Source organism: Xenopus laevis, chromosome 4L (genome assembly GCF_017654675.1).
Source record: "Xenopus laevis strain J_2021 chromosome 4L, Xenopus_laevis_v10.1, whole genome shotgun sequence".
NCBI lineage: Eukaryota > Metazoa > Chordata > Amphibia > Anura > Pipidae > Xenopus > Xenopus laevis.
Genome location: NC_054377.1, coordinates 92,057,970 through 92,083,932, shown reverse-complemented (window position 1 = coordinate 92,083,932; position 25,963 = coordinate 92,057,970). Strand labels below are relative to the sequence as shown.

General features: G+C 36.2%; 1 protein-coding gene and 1 long non-coding RNA gene across 3 annotated transcripts in view; one reads left to right on the top strand and one right to left on the bottom strand.

Moving 5' to 3' along the window:
* LOC108714323 overlaps positions 1 to 8,342 on the top strand; it is a 30,642-nt gene extending 22,300 nt beyond the window's left edge. Inside the window, exons 2-3 of one of the 2 annotated variants that reach the window (XR_001935350.2) lie at positions 353 to 597; positions 7,809 to 8,342. This is a non-coding gene — a long non-coding RNA (uncharacterized LOC108714323). The remainder of the gene's footprint in view (positions 1 to 352; positions 598 to 7,808) is intronic. The other variant, XR_005967014.1, reaches the window with a different exon arrangement.
* Positions 7,823 to 25,963, bottom strand: part of shisal2a.L (shisa like 2A L homeolog) — a 53,439-nt gene continuing 35,298 nt past the window's right edge. Inside the window, exon 3 of the mRNA XM_018258439.2 lies at positions 7,823 to 8,007. Within this exon, the coding sequence (XP_018113928.1) occupies positions 7,823 to 8,007 (185 nt within the window). The remainder of the gene's footprint in view (positions 8,008 to 25,963) is intronic.

The following is a 25,963-nucleotide window of genomic DNA, read 5'->3' as shown; positions in this document are numbered from 1 at the left end:
GGATGTTAACTAAAAAGCAGACAATTCCTTTTTTTTTCAGGCAGCATTAGTTACTTTTTAATTAAGCATAAAGTAATAAAAAAGTTTAATTGAATTATGTTTTGCTGTTGGGAAATTAGAATTTGTAAACTAATCAAATACAGCCCTAGGATCACAAGAGTGAGTTCAAAGTAGAAAAGCAGCAAATTTGATTGAAGTATCTAATTTTATGTCAACCATTTTAAAGTCCTAATCAGTTCCTTAAGGAATTTTGGATCACTTTACACACATGCGGGGTAACACATAATAATGTGCAGGTCAACAAAAAGTTGACCACACCCGACCCTAACCTGGTGCACTTCTGTATTTATAGACCCATGCCCACCTTACTTGCCCAGCTCTGATATCATGGAAGGGCACACAGGAGTAAGTTTATAAAACGCCATGACTGGAGGCGGAAATGGACAGGGTGGGCACAAGGTAAAATTCAGCCTGAACCCGCCCATGTACGTTGTGTGGAAGACAGCATGAACCTGCTGACCTGCGTGTCCCGCGAGTTTTGGGCTGGCCAGCACATCACTACTGCTCTCCGTCAGACACTACACTTTGTAAACAAAGGTATATATTTTTTTGCTCTTATATTGTTGACCATTTTCAATAATCTAGCAGTAAACTTTGTACTTCAAAAACTGTAAATTAATTTTTGATCATAAATAAAATTCAAAAAGAGACTGCAAAGTGGTGGTCTGAAAATGTGGATGAACCATTTTGTAAGGCTTCACTGTGACCAATACCCTTAATGCCCCTGTTTCCATAGCTTTGTTTTTTTTTGTCATGATTCACAAATATGGCTTGAATACATTTTACATGCAGTTTTGCAATATCTTTTTTCAATTGTGCAGAATATCTTAAAGGAAAACTATATCCCCCAAACAATGTAGGTCTCTATTAAAAGATACTGAGTAAAACAGCTCATGTGTAAAACCCTGCTTCATGTAAATAAACCATTATCATAATAATATACTTTTTTAGTAGTATGTGCCATTGGGTAATCATAAATAGAAAATTGCCATTTTAAAAAATAAGGGCCGCCCCCTGAGATCGTAAGATTCACTGTGCACACATACAAACCACATGTAAGGTCACATGAGCCAATTAACAGACAGAGTTCTGCCTTTTGCTTCCTCACTTCTTCCTGTTACAGTTAGTGTTATAGTATTTCTGGTCAGGTGATCTCTGAGGCAGCACAGATAGAGTCACGAAATGGTGGTTCAAGGCAAGAGATGTAAAAGGGCAATATTTATGTAAATATATATTCCAGTTTGGTAAGATTCTTTAATATGTCATTCAATTTGATATAAACTATCTGTTGCTTAAGTATTCATTTTGGGGGTATAGTTTTCCTTTAAGAGTATAGTGTCAATATTTGGCAATTGCATTGGATTATGTCCATAAACAGAAATATGCACTGGACAGGTTGTTAGTTTTTTTTCCTGAGTTGGTCCATTAACAGATGCTATGTACAGGGGTTATGTATAAGGGTTAATCATGGTGTACCATCAAGTTGTCCTCAGGCAGTGGAATTTTTTCTCCTATCCCAATCATATGAACCTTTATCAGTTGAGGATATTGTTTTGCGCAAACACACAGGCCAATAGACTGCCGACTTGATCACGTTAACAGGCTATGTCTGGTTGAGTATGGCAACTGGGTACTTGGTTAGTGCACATACAGGGCTTAGAATTTACATTATATTCAGAGGGGAAAATATCAGCCTGCACACCTTTTTTTCATTTTGAATATATAAGTTTGGTTACAGCACTTTGCAACACAGGATTTCTATTCTGAACAATGATCATACCAATCAGGAAGGGGCTCTTTGTAATGGGGGCAAGTTGAGTTTTACTTACAGTATATAACAATGTATATTTACTCCTAATTGTTATATTTAAATGTAAAACACAGCTGTGCTTATGAATGCCCTTGTAGCATCTCTAACACTGAAATATGCAAGTTTATTCTTTTCTGATAAGACCTGTTTCTTTGGATACAAGCTGAATATTATTTTGGAAGCTTAAACATTTCCCAAAAAAGTCCCTTCAATCAGAAAAGGTTGGCCACCTCTGGCCTAAAGGATCAGGATTTTGCTCACAGACAAAAAGCAAAAACATATAAATTAAATGCAGCTGAACTGTTAGGCAGGAAAACCACATACAATTTTGTTTTAAAGCAATAATTATGCTGCATAGGCGAGGGATTTTTTTTCTGCTATGTTAATCGGTACAGTCCAGGAACCTTACGATAACACTTTGACTAAAATATTTGAAATTACACAAAAGCAATAATTTAGTGTACTGCCATTGACTGCTTTACTGAAGGATATATAATTGCTGTTGATGTATCCACACAAAGAACTGCATTTACTTCAATTCAGAATAATATGTTCTAGCAAGACCAAACATAGGAAATGAATATTCACACCTGACACCATAAAAATGTACTATTACTTTCCCTCTTTCTTGAATTTATTATGCTCTTTTGAAAAAAAGAGATTAGTGACTACGTCACATAGTATACATTAAGGGGCCGATTCACTCAGCTCGAGTGAAGGATTCGAATGAAAAATACTTCGAATTTCGAAGTATTTTTTGGGTACTTCGACCATCGAATTGGTTAAATTCGTTCGAAGTCGAACGAAATCGAACGAATCGAACGAAAAATCGTTCGACTATTCGACCATTCGATAGTCGAAGTACTTGCCCTTTAAAAAAAACTTCGACCCCCTACTTCGGCAGCTAAAAGCTACCGAAGTCAATGTTAGCCTATGGGGAAGGTCCCCATAGGCTTGCCTGTGATTTTTTGATCGAAGGATTTTCCTTCGATCGTTGGATTAAAATCCTTCGAATCGTTCGATTCGAAGGATTTAATCGTTCGATCGAACTGAAAATCCTTCGATCGATCGATCGCAGGATCAGCGCTAAATCCTTCGACTTCGATATTCGAAGTCGAAGGATTTCAATCCGAGGGTCGAATTTCGAAGTATTTTTAACTTCGAAATTCGACCCTTAGTGAATCGGCCTCTAATAGTATAGTGTGCTCTGGTGGTGGTGTTTATTATGTTGTAATTAGAGTCTCAATAATAATGAATCTTTATTCTCTCTGTGCCTTTGTCCTTTTAATATTTTTATTTGTTCCTGCTTATAAAACCAAAAGGACAAATGTTTTTGATCTTTCTACATCCTTGGACCCATGAGAGTTAAATAAGATGGGGTATATAGGCTATATAAGTATATTCATAGAAAATCAATGTAATTACTTCTTCAAGCGTCAGTGCTACAAAAACATAGGCTTCTGTATACTTCATTAATTATGCTCTTATTGCAGACACAAAAGAGTATTATTATTCTCAATTTCATTTTTATCTCCCCAGAAACTGTTTTCAATCGCCTAATGTTATTGTGGACACAAAGCAAGTAGGTTAATCCAGCACAAATACAAGAAACCAAGACACTGATTACAAGAGCCATTAGAAATGTTTATTGATGAAATGGAAAGGGATTTGTGTTCATGGCACCAGCTGTTGCAGTCTGAAGCCAAGCAGGTGTTTTTAGAAACTCAAATCTAAACCATGACGACCTGCAAAGAAAACAAAGAAACAAAGTGAGAATAACATTAGAGGCATTAGAGACAATAGCAAGTCACTGAGTGTATAATATAAAGGGGGACCAAGAAACTGTTTTTTCTCTTTCTCATCAAAAATGTTTCCTAAGATTTCTGCCCAAACACACAACCCTTTGGGGTTCTACATAATCGGCACATATGGCACAGTTTCATGGGTGCCTGCGTGCACTGTAGACAATGGACTTATTTTGAACACTTCAGGTTTATTATTATAGACTATTTAAGGGAGGGCACAGAATTTCCTTTGGCAGAATATAGCACTTCTTGATAGGGCTCATTTACTAACACAAGGGCAGAGTGTAAAGTGCAAAACCTCATGCAAGCTGCCATGTTTTTTACCCATAATACCAGTTCAGTTGCGAATTAGCATACTTTTTTGTTAAACTGTACACACCCTGCAGTTGCTGGCACCATAGCGTGTCGAAACTGAATCATTTTTGAAGCAGTTGTTGCTTGAAATCATGAAAATGAAGTCAAAGTGTGATTCATTGTGTGCAAGTCAGTTACACTTGTACTTTCTCAATAATAGAAATTCAGATGTTAGTAAATAGGCCCTGTAGTGTATCATTACAAAGTATCATTACTACTATTTATTTATTATATTAATTTCTAGGTAGTGATAAATAAATTTGCCCATCACTACCTACTACCTACCGAATATGCTGTGAATTTCCACGTTTCTCTGCCGGCGAATACATTTGTGAAACTGCTGCAAAAATTAGTCTGCGAAAAATCTGGCACATGCGGACGTCCATTGACTTTAATGCATTTGGACAAAATAGGTGCGCGTTTAAAAATTGTTGCGGGCTGCGAAATTGACATGTGTCAAAATAATTTTGACGCCCATTGACTTCAATGAATTTTGCAAAACCGGACAAATTCGCCCATCACTATTTGTAGGCAGTTTCAAGCTAATTCATTGGTTGAAACTAAAAGGCCTGCCAATCACAGCCCTACAACCATCTTATATGGACTATGCTTGTGATGTTTTTTGTGAATTTTTCCTATATTATTTTTAAATAAAGATACAATCCTCACAGACAATAAAGGCATACATTATAAGCTAGAAAGCGATGTTTGATACTTGATTTACATGTAATGTTCATATACTTGCTAAGTGACAGTTGCCTGTGTTTTCAGTGTCAAGGTCTCTTCAATTGCTTGTTTCTATAATACTTACAGACTGCATAATTGTGCAAACAATTAGAATGATCAATTCTATGCACTAAAATTGAGTCTTTTATTGTGTTCAGTGTACTGCACTAAATTATATTTCTGTACATAAGCATTATAATTTGCAGAGACTTTTATGCAGAGCGTTCATATAGCTTTTTAGCCAAAAAGAGAGAAGCAGTTAATCAGAAAACACTAGCACACACACATTGGGTAAAATAAAATAAGTGCCGGGTAGGAAATATTTCATTATTTTCTGTTCCATTAAGTCATTGTTATAATGCTAAAACTAAATAACAAAAATAAATAATTTGTTCCATATTTGATCAGTAAAGCATAAAAAATAAAACTAAAAAAAGTTCTTTCTGTGCATTCTATCCCTAATTCTATTACTATAAAGCAAAAACCTTTGTAGAACTTTTTAATAATGTAGGATGCAGCGTGCTAATGGCAAAAAAGGCAACAGTTGGAAGCCATTTCTTACATTATGCAGGATGCGTCTTGCATTGTGCAACTTGCTGCAGGTCCTGTGGATTGCCCGATGTATACGTTACATTGCTGTAGAGAGCAGCAGACTGGGGGGAGTGAGTGTTTCCCAGATAAGCATTACGGGGTGCGCTCTTGCTCACACGCCCCGGGTTCAGTAAATGAGTCCTTTTGTCTCAGTATGTAAAGATACAGGTATGAGACCCATTATCCAGAATGCTTGGGACCTGGGGTTTTCCGGATCATGGATCTTTTCATAATTTGGATCTTCATACCTCAAGTCTACTAGAAAATCATGTAAATATTAAGGGGGTTACTTACTAAAACTCAAATTTATCTCATTTTTTTTTTTTAAACCAAGCTCAACCAAACTCCCATTCACGATTTTAGCTTACTTATTTATTTATTTATTTATTTGGATAAAATTAAGTCTATGGGAGACTGACTTTTACTAATTTGTAATTCCGTAATTTCTGGATAATGGGTTTCTGGACAATGGATCCCATACCTGTACATTCCTTTCATAATTTCCTTTTAAACTGGCCAGACACATGAATGGACAGTAGACATCTTTTTTTGACAATAGCTCAGCTTGTGCTGAACAAAGTTTTTGGTCACTGTCACTTGCTGGTCTTGCAGAGCATGGGCTGATTAAACTAATTACGGTATGTGCCCATTTCTCAAAGAATGCTGCTTAAAGAATGGAGAGGTTTGTTTGTTTAAAGGAAGATAAGGAACTCTGAACAAATTGGCCTGTTTATAAAGGATTTTTGTGTTTTGGGAGAGGATGATTAGTGGAAAAAAAAACTTTTAAAATTTGACCTTTAGAATAACAAAAAATTAGGAAAATATGGATTTTTAAAAGTTTTTAAAAATAAAATCATTGTCAGAATACATTTATAAGATACCATTTATTGTGATAATTTTTCACAAAGATATTTTTAGGATCCACTAGTTTTGTAAGAACGCCAAACAAGTGAACCTTTGCCCAATTTGGCCACCTGATCCAATTGTTTGGTCCCTGGGCATCAGCTGATGGGGTTTTCACTCCTGCCCCATATATATCTGGACAATTTTCAGCCAGATATCTGTTGGGGAGGCTCTTGGGAAGGGCACATACAAGTGCAGAGAAACTACCAACTCTACTACTGAAGGTGGTAGATCAGCAACTTAAATCAGCCTGTCGATGGCCAGGTTTGAACAGTAAAATGCAGTAGTCAGCTACAGTCCATTATGTGAACTGAACTAATTATTCTGCATACTTATACTAGGGAGTAATTACTTCTTTTAGTAGCAGGAGCATTGTCCTAGGTGCCCTTCTATGTGCGTCCATATGCAAAGGGACATGCTTTAAAGATTATGTTGTGCTTGTGAATGTTGTGAAACCCACAGCAATATATGTAAGACAACTTAACAAATCCCAGGGTATAGTGGAGAATATTTATCAGGTGACACTGGGCAGAATGCTTGTACTCTACTGCATAAATGAACCTGATGTTATTTAAGATAGCGTGCAATGCATTCACCTGCGCCTCAGTGTTAATCTTATTAAACTGACCCACCCATGGCTACAGCTTATTGCTACCCAGAGGCATCACTGCACCATGCAGTGCACATGATTATATTCCATCTACAGCACAAAGTAATAAGTACTATGAAATAAATGGCCTCTATAAAACATCCCTTTATGAAGTCAGCTATGTTAAAACAGATTTCCAGCAATCACTAGTGCATTCAATAGTCTCCAGTGAGTCCATGCAGTTAAACTGTGCTCACCAACACATTAATGATGTACAATAGTACCCAGACTTGGGGAAAAAATGGGAATGATAATAATAACAATACTGGAAATTATGCTTTTTTAAAAGTTGTAGTCATATTCAGTAAGTGATAATAAATACATATGGCAAATAACTCAACAAAACACAGAGAAAGTGTAACTAATAGTGATGGGTGAATAAATTCAGCTGGCACGAATTTGCAGTGAATTTCTGCATGTCGCCGCCGGCGAATAAATTTGCGAATTTCCCACGAAAATTTGCTGGTGAAAATTCCAACTTTTCTCGATTTTTTTCATAAAAACGTTTGATTTGCTCGAATTTTTTGGAAAAATGTTCACATTGCTCGATTTCTTTTTTAGTGAAAACATTCGAATTGGCCGTTTTTTTAGTGAAAACGTTCAAATTGCTCGAATTTTATTGTGAAACCGTTCAAATTGCTCGTTTTTTTGTGAAAACTTTCGAATTGCAATATTTTTCCGTGAAAACGCTTAAATTTCACAATTTTTTCATGAATTTTCCGATTTCACGATTTTTCGGCGAAGTGAAATAGGAGAAATTTGCCCATCACTAGTAACTACATCCCTTAGTGCACATATTTTACAAGTTGTGGAACAATTAATTCCATCCACATGGCATTTCCTCCCAAGAATATTACCATCATTCTATAATTTACATGCCATGGCTTATTTATTCATACTTACATTTTAGGCTGAGAATCCTGCTCATGAAGGTCCTTGTACATTGATTGTGGTCACAGTAGCAAGGAAACATCTCTGAAACAGTCTGTCTGGATCTTGTGGTTGGTTGTCACAGTCCAGTTTATGGCTCAGAAAATGACGTTTGAAACCATTGGGTGCAACTGATTGGCTGGATCTGCTTGGACCTTCTAAGGAATTTTGCTCTGTCCCTGAAACAATAAAACATGAAGATGCACTGTATACCTGTTAACATTGTTTCTGTAAGAAAACAGCAGGAGGAGACATTAATGCAAATGATTTGAATGTTACTATTTTTACTGATCATGGGGATGGAGGCAAAGGGACAAATGGGACAAAGCTGCAATATTTCTTGCACGTTTCACCTTTCCCTGCCATCATTGCCTATTGGTGCAGGAACTGCACTTCTCCCATGATTAGTGCACTGTCTGTAATATTTTAGAATAAGCGACTGGGTCTACTTGGATAAATGAAACAATATTATCTGTTGTTTTTGTTAATAAAGTATATGACATATTACACAGCACGTTACAATAATTCATTTGCTTGCAATCTTATTTCCCAAAATCTTAGACCAGGGGCCCACCAAAAAAACTGAGACCAGGGGCCCACTCTGGTCTATTATTACTTCTTCTCCTCACTCAACCTCTATTCTCCTAGACCTAGTCTCTTTTATTTACATACTATAATCTATTATTCCATCTATTTAGCCCCTTTGTTCTTATAGAAATAAGGAATGACCATGAAATAGGCCATATGTTTAGCAGCATGAGGACCCACTGGAGTTTTCCTGGTATCCCTGTGGGCCCCCTGACACTGTGTAGCCCTAGATGTTACATATCCAATATATATAGTGATTCTTTGCTGTGCACCAGGATTCTTTTTCTTGCTTTTAATATGCTTTAGCTTTCTGTTTCATGTAGGGAGTAATCGCTTCATTTACCTAATACCCTGCAGGTACTTAGAGTATTTATTATTATAGGGACATTAAACATACATTACCACTGTTAACAGAGACAGATAGTACACACTATAGCAAAAGCTGCGAAACCAGTGAGAAGGTCTGAGATAATCCAAAACGACATCATCTTATTTGATCTAACTTCATAGCAGATGAAACTGTCAAACATTCTGCTGGAAAGGCAGTCAGCATTGAAAGGGACCAGCCTGAACGGTGAGTCAGAGTTAACAGAGCTTAAGGCTATGACTCACACTGTTAAACATCAAATGTCAAAGGGGAAAAGCTCCCTATTTCATGATAAAAAAACATTATTACAGCAACAGTAGTACAAAAAAATGGCTTATCTACTGAAGAACACTTTATTGCAAAGCTACAGGTCTAAAAATTTTGTGAGAATTTCTGTCACCTTCCAGCCAGAAGGAAGGACAAGCCTGTAAATTGATCACTGTTGCCAGCTCCACAGGTTTCATTCATCTATCTGAAGCTAATAAATTCTGTATATTGAGATGTCACTTTTTAAAAGAAATAATGAATTTTTTATGTTTTTCTTTTTCATATTTTGTTTCAAATCAATATTTCTCTCAATGGTTTATAGGTGCTTGTATAAAATACAGGTCTTGTCTTCTCCTAGTCAGCTTTAAAGGTAAGCTAAATATTGACTTTTATTAAATTTGAAGCTACTTGCAGCATAGGGTAGAATGATCATCAACCATTCATATTTTATGGGGACATTCCTTTTTTAAGGGAAGTAAGAGTAGCATAAACCAAACTAGCCGTGATCATGCTCATTTGACATACTGTGTATGGAGGACATTCTATACAATGTGGGGCAGATTTATCAATTTGACCCTCGAAGTAAAATCCTTCGAATTCGAAGGATTTTAGCAGAAAGCTTTGGTCGAACGATCGAATAAAAATCGTTCGATCGAACGATAAAACCGTTCGAATGGAACGATTCGACCGATTTTAAGCGATCGATCGAAGGATTTTTATTCGATAAAAAAAAAAACTTAGAAAAGTGCTGGGGAAGGTCCCCATAGGCTAACATTGCACCTCGGTAGGTTTAAAGTGGCAAAGTATGAAGTCGAAGTATTTTTTAAAGAGACAGTACTTGAATTATCGAATGGTCGAATATTCGAATGATTTTTACTTCAAATATTTTTCCATTCGAATCATTCACTTGAGCTTAGTAAATCTGCCCCTGTGTGTCACCTTTGAACAAAGCAAAAATACTGGTTACCATTTGTTTCCAAACATCACACAGACAGCAGATACACCATGCTACCGTAGACTTTAGCATCTGTATTGTTGCTCCTAAAGTGCCAACTACTGGGACCAAATGTTAGGCACCCTAACTGATTGTAGTGACTTACCTGAAACCCAGGGCTGGTGCTCCTATCAGCAGAAAACTGCACCAGCTCCGTGGTTATACCAATGAGCACTCTCGTCTGCGCATGCACAGTAGAACAAGAAGCCGAACTTTAACTAAAAAGTTGCCTATTTTGTTCAAATGAGCATGCGTTTGCCCCCGGAAATTTGAAAAAAGAAGACGCCGGAAGAGGATCACTTTGTGGTGCTCACTGGTGCAACCCCGGGCCTGTGCAATTTTCTGCTGATAGGAGCACCGGCCTGGGGTTTCAGGTAAGTCAATACAATCACTTGGGGGTGGCTAACATTTGGCACCATGAAGCCTTTACTTCTCCTTTAAAGTGCAAGGTAAAGTAATGATTGTCTTTGGTCACTCATTAGGTACAGGTTTCCCTTTACATTCTATAAACTAATTCTTCTTCACCGATGTGTAAAAGTGGGCTGAGTAACATTATGTCCAAATGCACAAATGGATGCAATATTGTATTGATGGTTTCATGCAAAGCAGCAAGTAAATAACTTCTGTTTAAATACACTTAAATTAACCCTAAAAAAAACACGTTTGAATCTCATTGTCAGTTGCATGCTGTTATATAAAATTATATAAATACATCCCCAAAAAACTGCTCTGTCATCTCTTTAACCTTGCTAGGTAGCTAGTAACTACCGGTGCATGTCATACTTTATATTCAAAATGTTGCTGTAATTCGACTAGGGAATAGTCCAAATTCGATTTGAGTTTAAAAAAAATTCGATATTCGAATTTCGAAATTACTGTCCTTTTAAGAAATCAAATTAGACTATTTGACTTAGCCTTGGTGTTTTAGCCTTTGGGGGTCTCCTACAATCAATTTGAAGTCGTTTGGTGGACTTTTGAAAATCAAATCATTTTTCTAAAGGTCGTCCGAATTTTTTAATAAATTTCGTTTGGTGGGGGTTTCTTTTTCAATTTTGTGTTTATGGGAGTTTTTATAGACTTAGCCTGCCAAGGCCAAACACTAGTTTATGTTTATAATCTTTCCTGGGGAAAAAGAACATTGTCAATGGCTTTCTTTGAATGGCATGACCTGGATCTGTTACTGCCTTTTGTACAGTTGTGCCACTAATGCTGGAGTGCCCATACTTTTGTAATGCGGGGTCTACTTTTAATGATGTTATCCCATTATGATCTACATCCATAATAATCACTGTGAGCATTCTGTTCCATGGAAAATATAACAAATATTATATTGATTTATGAGAATTTATATTACTATATTTAAAAAACAACAATTTCTTACGTAGCCTTAACAGAATAAATATCTTAATGTAAAGAATGAAACGGAAGGGTAATTTAGTCAAGCTGTTTGTGGATAGTGTCTTGACAACTAAAGCTCTACTGGTAGATCCCGATCTACCTTTTGGACACCCCTGCACTAATTTAAACATTCCACTCCTCTATTGCTTCCCTAAACATCTTGCAGGACTCAAGTCTCATTTTCCTGTGTAAGATATTATAAATGCTGAAAGCTATTGCATTCACACCACAATAAATTAAGGACAATTGGATATTCACACCCTCCCATGTATGTCGGAGTGTTAAATCCCATGCCTCCGACATCTGCACAGTATACAAATCTATTCCACTTATATATACCACCTTAATGGATCTTTTCTTTCATTATAATAAAGCATTCAAATAGTATATTCATAACGCTTTGTTCTTAATTTACCAGCATCCTTGCTTCCAGCAATTGTAATTCAAATAATAATCTTATTATAATAGGACCAGATCATTGGAACCCCATCTGCAAGCACTTGTAGAAATTGAATCGTACATTCCATTGCTGCATGAGTATGAGGTATATAATCACAAACTGTAAAAGTCTTCTTGAAAACCATTCACATTATAGATTGTTTAGATCTGTTATACAGTATAAGTATACTCTTGTTCTTTCTATAGGATTATTTGATTTTCAGCTTCCATGGATTGACATGACACAGGAAAAACAATGTGTGATAGAAAGATATAGTGCCTAGAGTTTCAACCATTCCAGTTTTGAACAGGGAAGCTTGATGTTGCTGGTTGTCCAATTCTGAAAACTGGAAAGTAAAATATTCTGGCAGGCATACTAGACCCCAAAAGTGTATGATTAGTGAACGATGCCATTTAACTGAGCCTTTGGTCACACAACAGACTTATTGTTGCAGTTTTTGGATATTACAAGGCACCAGAAGGAAGCTGGATGTTGCTAAAGCACACCGGTTTTACATGTTTATCAATGGTTCTTCAATAATTATGTGCTTGGCCATAGCCTATAAAAAATAAATAGGTTTGAGTAATATCCATGTCATTTTATAGTGCTTGTAAAAAGAAGATCAACTGGTATAAATATAAGCTTTCTAAACAACTGTGCAGTATAGGCTTTATAAAAAGCAGACAACCTTTATAATGCCATGCATTTTTTTTAACAACAGCATTTCTTAAACTGCAGGAACCTATGGGCTTAAACCATTAAAACATGTAGTTTGCTTGCTTAAAAACTTTAATGACATTTAACTTGTATGACCAGCCAAAGTCAATAATGCAGTTTCCAGAATACAATATTTTAGATGCCATTTAGAAGCACTAAAAATAACTAAATGTCTTTATAAGGATCTCTGCCTCTTCACAGTCTAAGTATTTTCAATTGCCAGCATGAAAAGGCAAAGAAGAACAGAATGCATACAATGGTTTTTCTTGTGTTTCATATACCAGGAGTGATTTGTAGTTTGTCTATTTGCTTAAAAGAAACCAGAAATATTCTTGTCAAAAGTTATATATCATGGATAATATATTACTTGCACTGGCAGATTATAATAAGGGATTTTATGTTGGCCACCCACACGGAAAGATATGTGAACATTACAAATAAATAACGATATGGGTCTTGAATGAATGGGCCAAAGATTGGCATAACATAACATAAGGGCCATTCCGATCCTCTGTTGAGACCTACTAGGGAGTAAATTTATCAAAGAGGGAAGTTAGAGATCGCCACAGTCCGCAGAGTGAAATTCCGCCTCTCTCTTTTCATTTCTCTGGGATTTTTAAAAGACTATTTATCATGGGTGAAAGTGAAATATCACCCTTTGATAAATACGCCTTTAAAAATCGCATAGAAATGTATGGAGAGCGGCGGAAATTCACTTTAGTGGACTGTGGCGACCTCTAACTTCACTCTTTGATAAATATACTCCCTAGTGTATTGGTGGGGACTGCAAGATAAGTTCTGTACTCTAACCTTTAGCCAACTATACCTATGACTATTTAATCATCCCTTTCCCCCTTTCTTTCTCTATTTTGGTTTGTTTTCTCTAAAAAAAAACATATCTGTATAAAAAAAAAACAGAATACAATTCCAAATAAAAAAACATTTGTAAATATTGCTTACTGTAAAATAGGAGAAACCTTGTAATTGCTGCTTGCATGTAACAAAGTAAGTTATGCCATGTATCCTGTTCTGCAGAACAAGGGCATCCAGCATATTCAGTATAAACAAGCAAGCATGTGCAAGAACTTTAATTCTTCCAGCACAAAACATATATGATCATGATTAAGAAAGAAAAAGAAAGTGAAATCCTGCTGTATGGACTCCATTTTACAACGGAGTAACTATAGACAAAAGCAAGTTGCTCCAAGAACTTTATTAAATGGCATTGAGAGTATTATATCTCAATTTAAAGCATAATCCCATGACACTTCATATAGAAGACCAGTTTCCAGTAACAGCGCATGAGTATAAATATGTCACAAAGGACTGATTATAGGTTATATGATATGCAATTTTTAAAAGCTGGTTGGAGGCATTGCCTCTCAAATTCAACAACATTTCTGGGGTTATTTACTAAAACTTGAATTTATCTCAAATTTTTATTAAACCAATCTTGACCTAACTCCCACCACAATTTTATTTTATTTATCAATAAAATAACTCAAAAAAGTCAGGTTGGGAAAAAACGTAATAAAAACTAAAATCATACGCATTTTTTGGATTTGACGACTGAATGGCTCGATTATTGGACGAAACCCAGCGCAGATCACAGAAAAATTCTGTATTTTGATTTCTCCAGTTTTATTTACAGATGATTTTTTATTGGATTAAAAAAATCTATTTTCCAACATCAAAACTCATGTTTTTTTGAATCAAGAATAGATCACATCTCTACCAGCACAAATCATGTAGAACTGAGTAATTAAGAAAGTAAAAATAAATGAATATTCTGTTGTAATATCAGACATTGCAATCACATATAACTATATCCAGTATAAACTGGTTTATTCCATGAAATGGCCCTCTTTTCCCTATAAAAGAGGAAAAACAAGACATTGGTTGAATGATAAATTATGAGTTCTTTTCATATGTGATTTAATTGTGATGAGATTGGGAAGACTGTCCTACATCTGAACAGATTGAAAGAAGCCCAGGAAATTGACTGTAGCAATCACTGCTATAATGACTTAAATAATCATATACAATACATCAAATGTTTATCTTCTTTAAAAGTAAAATAACATGTGCAGAAATACATGTGCAAACATGTTGCTTCAGCTGCCCAATATTTGTGAGAGTGGTTCTCAAAGAGAATATATTATACTATGAAATCCCCAGGCATGGTAGAGACACCACCAGGACTAGAGTAACTCAAAAGGATTTTGGGGAGCGTCTGGGTTGCATGACCTGTTCTACTACTCAAGATAGAGCAAGTGTAATGTTTTACTTAAAAATCCAATAAAACTGAAAATGAAGAAAGATCCATTTTCTAGCACAGAGCTCCAGCAAATGGGCCTTTAAGAAAAGGTACTTTATTCACCTTTCATGGTAATAATATGTGTGTGTGCATTGGCATATGAGCTATTGGTTTTATTTTATTTAGTTCAGCGAATAACTACCTTTCTTAACAACTGAAACACATTATATTGATTAACTTGTATAGCATAGGGCTGCTCTATTGCAACTGACTGTGACAACCTTATGCTGGCTATGTTTTAGCCTGCAGTTTTAACAATGGGTTCTTACTTTCTCAGTTCCTCTGGCATAGTCTTCTTTCTGCTATCATGTGAGCCAATCAGAAAACCAATTACGTGATTTTTACCAGATGGGTGCCAGGTGTATCTACATGGTATAGGGTGTGCTGATGGTTTTAAAACAGAGGCGCAGTATAGGCAAGGATGAAGCACAGGCCAAAGCCTGTTCCACAAAAGCCAGAACAGTATAGACAGAGGGAAAGGCAAGTATACAACAGAAGCAGTAATCAGGAGCATAGAAACCAAGAATCTTAAATCACTGGGAATAGGAGCAAGAACCAGATATAACTAACAGCACGAGAACTACATATTTTGAATTAGAAGAAATGGAACTAAGAAAATAACACCTAGGTGCTCATTAAGTGAGACCTAATGGCAGAAAAGGGGAAGAGGGGTGTCATGGGCTTATAAGCGATACCCTATGGGGCAAATTCACTAAGCGCCGAAGTGCCGAACGCTAGCGTTACTTCGCTAGCGTTTGGCATTTTCGTTACTGCGCAAATTCACTAACGAACGCTGGCGTAGATTCGCTAGTGTTACTTCGCACCCTTATGCCTGGCGAATTATCGCTATGGACGTAACTACGCAAATTCACTAACGCGCGCAGTGTACTGAACGCTACCTTTTATGCTAGACTTCCTTCGCCACCTCAGATTATGTCTCATAAAATATAAGGGATTAAATTCGATTTGGCTAGTATCATTGTTATAGCCATGGAAGCACATCATTCTGTCTAGATTTAATACATAAGGCCCAAGAGCATTAGAGGTCAAGGTGGAGGACTGTGTGTGTTAGGGGTGTGGACTTAAACCTAGCAGATAATAATGACCCCAAATTATTAAAGATCCAACAAGTCCTGGTTGAAGCATTATTATAATATATGTATATAATGTATATATATTTATTGAGAGAAGCTTTTGGTGTGTTAAGAATAAATGTTTTTAAGTATTGCTTGCAATCTACTCCAGAATGCCCCACTCTCTGAATTAATCTACACAGGCAGGCTTTTGCAAGCAGTGGAAGATTATTTGGTGGGTTTTATTAACATGGTGTTTTAAAGGAAAGAAAGTATGTAAGAGACCTGTGCATTTTAGACACAAGACAATAAACAGGCTTGGAATCGTTTTCAGTGCCATCATATTATAAGAAATTTACAGTCACATGAAATTCAAATTTCAATAATATTATATTCTTTTTGAATAATAGTGTTGAATCCTGTTTAAAGGACATATATAGCCTCATTTAACAAGATATGCACGCTGCCTTGTGAATTCAATTATATTACTAAAGATTCCAAATTGTTTACAAGAAATTTTCAAGGAATCATTCAGATATGTTTTTCTGCTTCTCAGGAATACATTAAACTTTCTGTTGGTAGACTGACTAAGCCTGGAGGGCAGGGGTCCTAACTTTTTATGGTTACATCTGGGAATCAGCTTCATAACCTAAGATCCAGTTTAGTACCTCCCTTTTAATTGTTTTATACATTTATTTTAGGATACATTTTTACTGTATTAATACGTTGTGGTTACTTTTTAATCGTTCATGAGGAGAGGCCAATCTACAATCTGAAGCCTTTAAATACCTCCAATAATTACTTTTATTTCAATTTTTTTAATTTTGTTTTTAAAAAATCATTTTATTCGAGAATTTTGGGAGCCCTAGACAGATTTTCCTTCCAATAAGTGGTTCATACCTCAGTGATTCTATTGTGGTTTATGAAGGCCATACATTGCTCAATTATGGCACAATTTAGTTGCCAAAGTCATTTCAAGACTGTAAATTGAAAGATTTGTCTGAATTAATCTACCTCCATATACCCTTTATATTTGTAAAAGAAAAAATGCAATCAGCTATTCATTCCCCTACTAAACATAAATGAAACATCACCTTTAATCCTTGATATGGAAAAAAATGATTGAATAAAACACAAATTAAAATCACAGGCGCACATTCTCAGTAATGACACACTTGGCAATAAGCCCAGGGTCACTGTAATAATCCCTCACATACTTAATGACACATCAATTGGATAGTTTATAGACTGTGATATTCTAGTTTAAACACATTAACCACACCACAGGAAAGTGAAAAATCACTTAATTTAAAATGAACTGGTACATGGCAAGCAAGTGCATTGTGGGTAAGGAACATGCTGATTTACATCCACAAATTGCACTTTCCACTTCTTTGGTAAATTAGGCTTACTGACATGATTTATCTAGTCATATCCATGTCTTGCAACCTGGTATTGATACTTCTTTGTGATGGTACAGAAGCCCAGATTTCAAGGGCCAATTCACTTTACTTTGTAGGTGGTCCAGTTGCTGCCTTCTTGAGTAGGGGAATATGAGCAAAATCTGACTTTCTCAGCATCAATTGAGTAGAGCCTAGAACATCAGCTGTACCCAAAAAAAAAATGCTTTTCATTCTTTAGACAAGATCCTGGACATTGGGTCTTGGACAAGACAGGGATATAATAATAATGTCAATTTCAAAAAGTGGAGGATGTGTTTTCTAGTGAACAGAGTCTCTCAAGTGAATTTCCTCAGAATCTATTAAAGGAAATCAGGATATTGGAAAGACGTTTATTTGATATTGCTATGATCATTGGTGTTCATAAATACTTGACTTAGACATGTCCTTGGAGATCTGGATCTGTTCTTTTGCATCCTATTTTAAAAATAATTAATTCCCTGTACCTTGTGTGACATATATATTTCTCCAGTAGATGTGATTTATAATATTACATAAATTATTTTTTATTTTCTACTGTAGCTTCTGTTTGAATCTTAAAAAACAGGCAGGCTTTTGCAAGCAGTGTGCATTTTAGACACCAGACAATGAACAGGCTTGGAATCGTTTTCAGTGCCATCATATTATAAGAAATTCACAGTCACATGAAATTCAAATTTCAATAATAGTTTATTCTTTTTAAATAATAGTGTTGAATCCTGTTTAAAGGACATATATAGCCTCATTTAACAAGATATGCACGCTGCCTTGTGAATTCAGTTATATTACTAAAGATTCCAAATTGTTTATAAGAAATTTTCAAGGAATCATTCAGATATATTTTTCTGCTTCTCAGGAATACATTAAACTTTCTGTTGGTAGACTGACTAAGCCTGGAGGGCAGGGGTCCTAACTTTTTATGGTTACATCTGGGAATCAGCTTCATAACCTAAGATCCAGTTTAGTACCTCCCTTTTAATTGTTTTGAAGGCCATACATTGCTCAATTATGGCACAATTTAGTTGCCAAAGTCATTTCAAGACATCTCTGTAAGTTGAAAGATTGTACATGATTCAGTCATTAGTTACAAAACTTTTAGAGTTACTATGTACTATATAGACAATGTCTGTTAGCTGTCACTAACTATAGAACTTCTTGGGTGATGACCAACTGTTTTGGTATATTTCTCACTGGAGTGCTTTGGCTTTTGTTGGGTTTGGTTAATGAAGTAATGTTTCTTTCCTGTCATCCGAGTAAATATCCCAAGCAGGCACTTTTATCACAGAAACATAACAGGCTATTACAGCACAGGTAAGACTCTGTTTTCAATAGCTTCCTTAGAAGAGAAAAATCAATTTAACTGCAAAATGTGAAATAGCAGAAAGTAGAATAGGAATTGTCAATCACTATAAAAGTGGCTGTTAAAATGTATCTACTTTGCTGAACAGAATCAAGCTGGATAGGCTGCAGGAAACAGACGTGAGAGCTGTGATATTGAAATTATTCAATTTCGTATCAGATGGAAACTGTGGGTGAAGCAAACTCATTACAACAACCATTAGCCCATAAAAAGTACAGAGGAATACAATACAGTTTGTCTAATTACACACATTGCTGCATACTGATGAAGACCAGGGAAGAATAAAATATGTATATTAGGGCTATTTTAACTGTGGTCATTAGATGATATGGAAATAAGAATAAATAGACATCAGTTCCAGTAGGATAAGGAATTTAGACATTTCCATATGAATCCATAAAGAAATACCAGATGAAGAGTTTCCTGTTTGTAACGCATAATGTATTCTTATTACAAACAACTTTAAAACTTGGAATAGCTGTACAGTTCATAGCATTGCTGCCTGTCAGTACTTGTGTAATGGTTCAGTTCCTATTAGTGCGCTAATCGTGTGAGTTTCCACACTCTTTCTGTCCCATGTCTGTGTGGGCTTCCTCCAATTCATTTCACACTTTCGGGTTCGTGTCAGGAAAGAATTGCAGATGAGTAGCCTGGAAACCATGTTCTGGGTAATACAGTGAAACCGGAGACTGCTATAAATTGGGAGTATTCTAGATTCCCAGAATTATCAGGTGAGGGTTGTCAGAATGCAGTGAGGCCAATCTGGAAAATACTTCAACTGCCTTCAAATGTGCATGCTGCTCATTGGCAATTGTTGAGAAGAGGACAACAAGCAGCATCAAATGACACCCACTAGTGATGTTCGGGCCGACCCAATAGCCACAGGTTTACCCGCGGGTCGGGTGGGTACAGGTCGATCTCGCTCTGCTATTCCCGGAGACCTTACACTGCTGGCTTCATACCTCTGGCTTCCAGTTTTATAGGCATGCGCCTGACCCACTCCTTCCCTTTTTGTGATATCATCAGCGGGTGCAGACGCGGGTTTATAAATGGAAGGCTGAAGTTGGACGGGTGTGGGTTTGTTTCAGGTGCAGGCTAAGTTTTTATTGACACACACATCGGTAGCGCCCAACAAACCTACTGCAATACTCTGCATTTTTTTGAATAGCTATAGCAAATAAGGGAGTACCGAGGTCCACAGTGTTTCGGATTGGTGGGCGAAAGAGACCTAGGATTTTAAAAGTTTGTTTGTGTGTGCATGTCTGTTAACGAACTTAGGGCCAGATTTGCTAAAGGCAGAAGTGACTAACGCTGGCGTAAATTCACCAGCGCAACGTCAATCACGCTAGTAAAAGAGACAGATGCTTGTGATCATTCGCACTCTATCGGCAGGCGAATTTTTGCTCTGCCGAATGGACGTAACTCCACAAATTCACTAAGATGCAGATTTTACTGAACGTTACCTCTTTCGCAACACTTGCCTTCGCCAGCTCAGACGAAGTGCAATGGAGTGCATAGGACTCAATTTCCCAAAAAAAACTGGTGTCTTTTCCTTTTTTCAGAGTGATAGCCTGCAAAGGTCCGTAAAATTTTTTTGGGTAACCGGGTTCCCCCCTTCATTTTCTAACATATAGAACATAAACTATACAGTGGGCTCATGTGTAGGGCATTATATCAACTCTATTTTATTTATTAAGGTTCCCTGAGCTTGTGTAATGTAATGTATTTGCAGCAACATATACATCAATTTAACTTTATCATTTCCCGCAATATGCAAATTAGGCAATGCTAGCGCATCTTTGTTTTGATTGCCGAAGTAAAGCTACCGAAAATTCGCCAGCATTCGGCACCCTGGACGCAACTTCGCATTTTAGTGAATTAGCGTTGTCCTATCGAATTTACGCCTGGCGAAGTGTTGCGATGGCTGCGAAGCCGTCGCTGGCGAATTTCCACCAGTTAGGGAATTTGCCCCTTAGACTGAAAGTTAAACTGGAGCAGGAATTGATGTAAATAATGAAAAGTCTCTGAAAAAGTGCTATATTGTTAGAGGGAATTTATTATAATGTTGCACATTATTGCAATAAAAAGAACAGTATACTGATGTTCCTCTGAACTCTTTTTCATACCTGTGTCTGGTCACAGTGACTATAGAAACCTGCACGAAAAACACTGTTGAGAGCAACTTGTTGCTAAGCAAAGCCATCACATAGACTGCAGTTTGACTGAGCAATCACTATAATAATTTAACATAAATGTTGTTTACCGGGAGGTAAAACCACAAGAGTTATGGCTGCTATAAATAAAATAAAACTAGCAAGAGATTAACCCAAAAAAATAAGACTACGGTATGACTCTGCAAAATCAGTTAACAGAACCCATGGCAAAGGGAAGTATACTAAGAGCGGAAATGCTGGATAAAAAACCTTAGTTAAGAAGGGTGGCTCCGTGGTTGTTTGGCAGTGGCAAAAATTTAACAAATGTTGAATGCTTCTGAAGGTAATTTAGAAAGGAACAGAGACAGTACCGCAGGGAATTCCAGTTCAAATGGAGAAGTTCTGTTTGTGTCAAATTTACCAGTTATCTTCACATTGTATCCTTAGCACTTATAATTTATTTCAATTTTATTTTCACAAGATGACCCAGGGTTAACATTGCTGTTAATCAAGGATGCCATTTGCCTTGTAAACTGCAATCTCTAATTCTCCCGGAGCAACATAGCAGAACATTGAGCTTTCAAATGAAAAACTCCTTTTATTTACACCTCTCCAACAATATTCTATCGTCCAGTCATCCAGTTGAGCAGGTGTGACTGAGCTCAATGATAGGCCTTGTGCTGACTATACATTTTGCCTTTTGTTTAAATCACAAAAAAATCTGGGGTTGTTTTATTATTTCTTAGGGCAGAGTCACACGCTGCTATTTCAGGAGACAAATTGCTGCCGATGGCTAGAATGTAAATCGCCGGATGGATGGCACTCTGGATGCCATCCTGCAAGCGATTTACATTCTAGCCAGTGGGAAGGTAGTTCGGGGAGATTAGTCGCCCTAAGAAGAAGCGATTTGTCGCTGGGCGACTAATTTCCCGACATAGCAGCATCTGTCTCTGCCATAAAGCAGAACAGGGAAAATAGGGAGGCTGAAGCTACTTGAGGTTAGTTTCTGCACATATAATCCCAGGACAAAGGCAACTTCAGCTGAACTGAAGAAGCCACTCGGATAAGTGGTAAAGAAAAACTCTAAGGGGGCTATTTACTAAAATCTGAATTTTTCTCATGTTTTAATAAAAACAAACTCAACCAAACTCCCACCCACTCATTTACTAATATTTGAACTAGAGAAAAAAACGCAGCAAATTTGTGTGTCAATTTGAATAGTGTGATTGTCGCACGACAAACCCGAATTTATTAGGTTTGATGCCAGAAACACTCAAATTTTTCATGATATTGGCCAAAAACCCTGAATTTTTCCGATTATTGTACGAAACCCAATACCAACCTTGACACCTTCAAATTGGAAATGGGACATCTGTCATTGACTTATACTGGACCTCATCAGGTTTGAGACAGAATATTTTCGAATTTGCAATTTTTGCAACCTCGGGGTATAATAAATCTTGAAAAATTTTAGTTTTCTAGTGAAAAAACTCAAGTTTATATAATATACAGTATAAATCCCCCAAAATGTCCAGTTGCCTATGATTTAATTCTACTAGATACTGTATATCATGACCTGGACAAGTGAGGATCTTCATAGACATACCAGCAAGTTTGATTCTTTATCTGATAACATCTCTAAATGGGCGAATGTAATATGTTTCGCTAGTGCAGAATAAAGACACTTGTGACTTAATGGAATAAATGGATTTTGCAAACATTCACAGAGTATGTAATTAAATTTCGCAAACGCAATGTCTTTTTAGGGACAAAATATTTAACAAAAATCTTACAAAAAACCATAATAATAATATAAACATAATACTTTTTGCTGACAGTTTTATATGCAAAGCAGACTTTTATTGTATATTGAACACACACATATCTTTTTGCCAAGCTGTAATAATGGCTGTACTGCTCCATAAAACTGAACTGTGTTCGGTCAAACACATTCTAACAAATAGACACATGTATCTTCATTGAAGAATTTGTCACTTTCATAAACACTCTCCTGACTGTCAGAATAATTTGCCTGACACTAAAAAAAGTGTAATAAATGTGGTAAAATTCAAACTGCTAGGATCTTCAGATCACATTTGATTAAATCAGCTGTTGTTTTCTTTAATAACATTGAATGTTCTGTGATTAACAGGCCTTTAAAGAAGCATGCAAGGGATTATGAAAAAGAGCTGTCTTTTGCTACACTGTTTCAAGAGTTAGAACCAGCAGTGCAGGCAGAAAGGTGCTGCTTTTAAATGAAACTACATTATATGTGTATCGGAAAGTTGTTTAAATCTACATTATTTTTTATTATGTAATATATAATTTTTTTCCTTATTTGGGAGGTAGTTATTAGAAGGCTGCAACAGTATGGAATATGTTTTAGCATGTTTAGAGAGAAATGTATCTCTTGGCAATATTGCACAGAAGGAAGCAACAGTTTTGGATTGTGATGTTGACACAACTAAAGATGGAATGCTGAAGAGTAGTAAACACCTCTTAAACATGATATTTAAAATTGCTAAGTGGTTAAGAGGTTAAGTAACCTGTTTCATTAGCAGAGAAAGAATCCACTTAAATAATAAATAACAAATAATTTGAGTGTGACACGTTTTTCCAACACTCTTGGATCTGAAGAACATGTGGTCCCTACAGCACTTCAATTTCTCAATTTAAGCTGAGAAATATTTTTTCCCAGACAAGTTAACAGATCTTGCTTGTTCCAATATTACTGCACTTACAGTTAAACCTTTCCAAAACGTACATTGAACTGTACGATATTGTATCTATTTTAAACTGTTCCAGCTCAAGGCAAAGATGCCTATTTAATTTCTTTTGTTTTCTTTTTAACAACAACATGCAAATGTCTCATTCTTGTTGCCATATGTATGATGAAATATGTAGCACTATAGATACTTAAGTGACACCTTTCATAGGGGCCCTCAAGGGTAGGGTACTACAACATGGAATCCCTCAACTAAGCTAGCAACTACAGAAGGGTCTATAGGATGAAATATTACTTAAAACACATGCATTTTCATAAAGAATATTGGGTACCACTGGTTCTTATACAGAAACAGTAGGCAAGATGGTAGTTCCTTAGTACACAAAATATTCACAGAATAATATCACAAACCAAGTTCACACAATCTGTGTACACCCCTGGCTTACCAAGACCTCACAATAAGCTCCAAGGGAATTCACTTTCTGTTCCTGAGCCCCACTAGCTTGAGTCCCTACAGTCTGGCGGGTGCCATCTAGGGAACTACCAAACAACATTGGATGAGAAAGCTGCTCTAACTATGTCTATCTCACTGCTTATAGATTGTGCTATGACTGGAGCAACCCGACAATATTTTCTCTTATTCAAGTGGTTCTTTAGCCCCAACTTCACTAAGGCTTTGGCAAACTCTTCTTTAATAATAAGGCTTTTCCTACCACTTTTATATACTAAGGAACAGGAACATTCCACACTTTCCTTAGGTGTAATGGGAACACCTCCCTCTCACAAGGCACAAGGAAAACTTCCATAGTTTTTCCATAACCCACAAAAACATTTCTATTGTGACCTTCCCAAATCTGTGAACATTTGCTGGTTTATCCCAAGTGTTCCTTTAACATTCACAACTCTGATTTAGCCTAATCAGTATGTTATATTAAACACATCTTACCTCTGTTTCCTTTATTCAAATATTAAGGCATTTTAATATAAGCTTTCTATCGGCATACAATGTAAGGTAAAGATACGAGGGATCATTTAATACTGCAAGTAGAGTGTGCAAAGTCCATTTTATAGAGATGCTAATAAAATATGCTGGATATTCTTGAGAAAAATATGGATCTTTAATAGAGATGCTTTAAAGAAATGGGTTTATTGAACAACTGTCATAGAAATCCTGTCATTCTGCAGTACCTAACCTTGTAACATTGGCTTTATAGCAACAGTAGAACAATTTTCGGCATTGGACACTAATGCTAAGTGTATTCAGATTCTCTTAAACAAAGTCAGAAAGGTTTCCAATTTAGCTACTTACTGAATCCAGTGAAAAACAAAACTAAAAAATAAACAACTAGAAGGTTGCTGAAAGAACTAAATGTCTTCCATAGTGCAGATTGCAGGTCAAGGAGTTTATTATCATGAATGTTTATTTCTTTTACATCTGTTCATCTGTGCTACGAATGGTAACACAGTTTGAACATTTTGAAACACTTCAAGTTTCATCCTTTGAGATTCAGTTCTGCAACTATCATAGATAATACTTAATACATAGGTATTGAAATAATTCTTAGCTAGTCTTATTAATAGGTAGGTTACTGAAAACATAATCAGCCCTAAATAGGAAATGTGAATGAATATTAAAAGGCACATCAGTTAACATAATAATTATTTAATTCATATACATTAAAATGATAATCTTATACAAAGAAGTCTATGGAGTCATTGAGTAGAAAGGGGGCTATAAAAACCACATAAAAGGCTGTTCAGTCGGTTAGTCTTGTGAGTCAGCCTCAAGTAAAGATTCTTCTTCAAATGAGTAGTTCCAGTTTCTATACAGTTTGTTTAATATAATCTGTGTTGTATTTAGCCATCTTTGGTGGTCTGAAACAAAGCCCCAAAGCAGAGATTAGAAGTGGGTAGAAACCTTTAAAGAAGACAGTGCTACTGTGTATGTCCGGACCCTATATCACATATTTGCATACTAATAATGTTATTGGCAGCCATTAGGATTCATTCTATTTAAGTTAAAAAAAAACAAGAAATATATATAGAAGGGTAACCAACTTGCAACAAATATTGGTATATAACTATGTCCCTACCAATGAAACAATAGTCAAAAAAGTAAGGGAAGAATGGAATATGCTGAAAAAAGAAAAGAGTTATATCAAATACCACCAATACAGAATATGCAATAGAACATTGCATCAGATGTACAACAAAAGATGTTATATACTGCCTAGAATGCGCTTGTGATTTACAGTAGATAGGCAAGACCAACAGGAAACTGAGGGAAAGAATAAATGA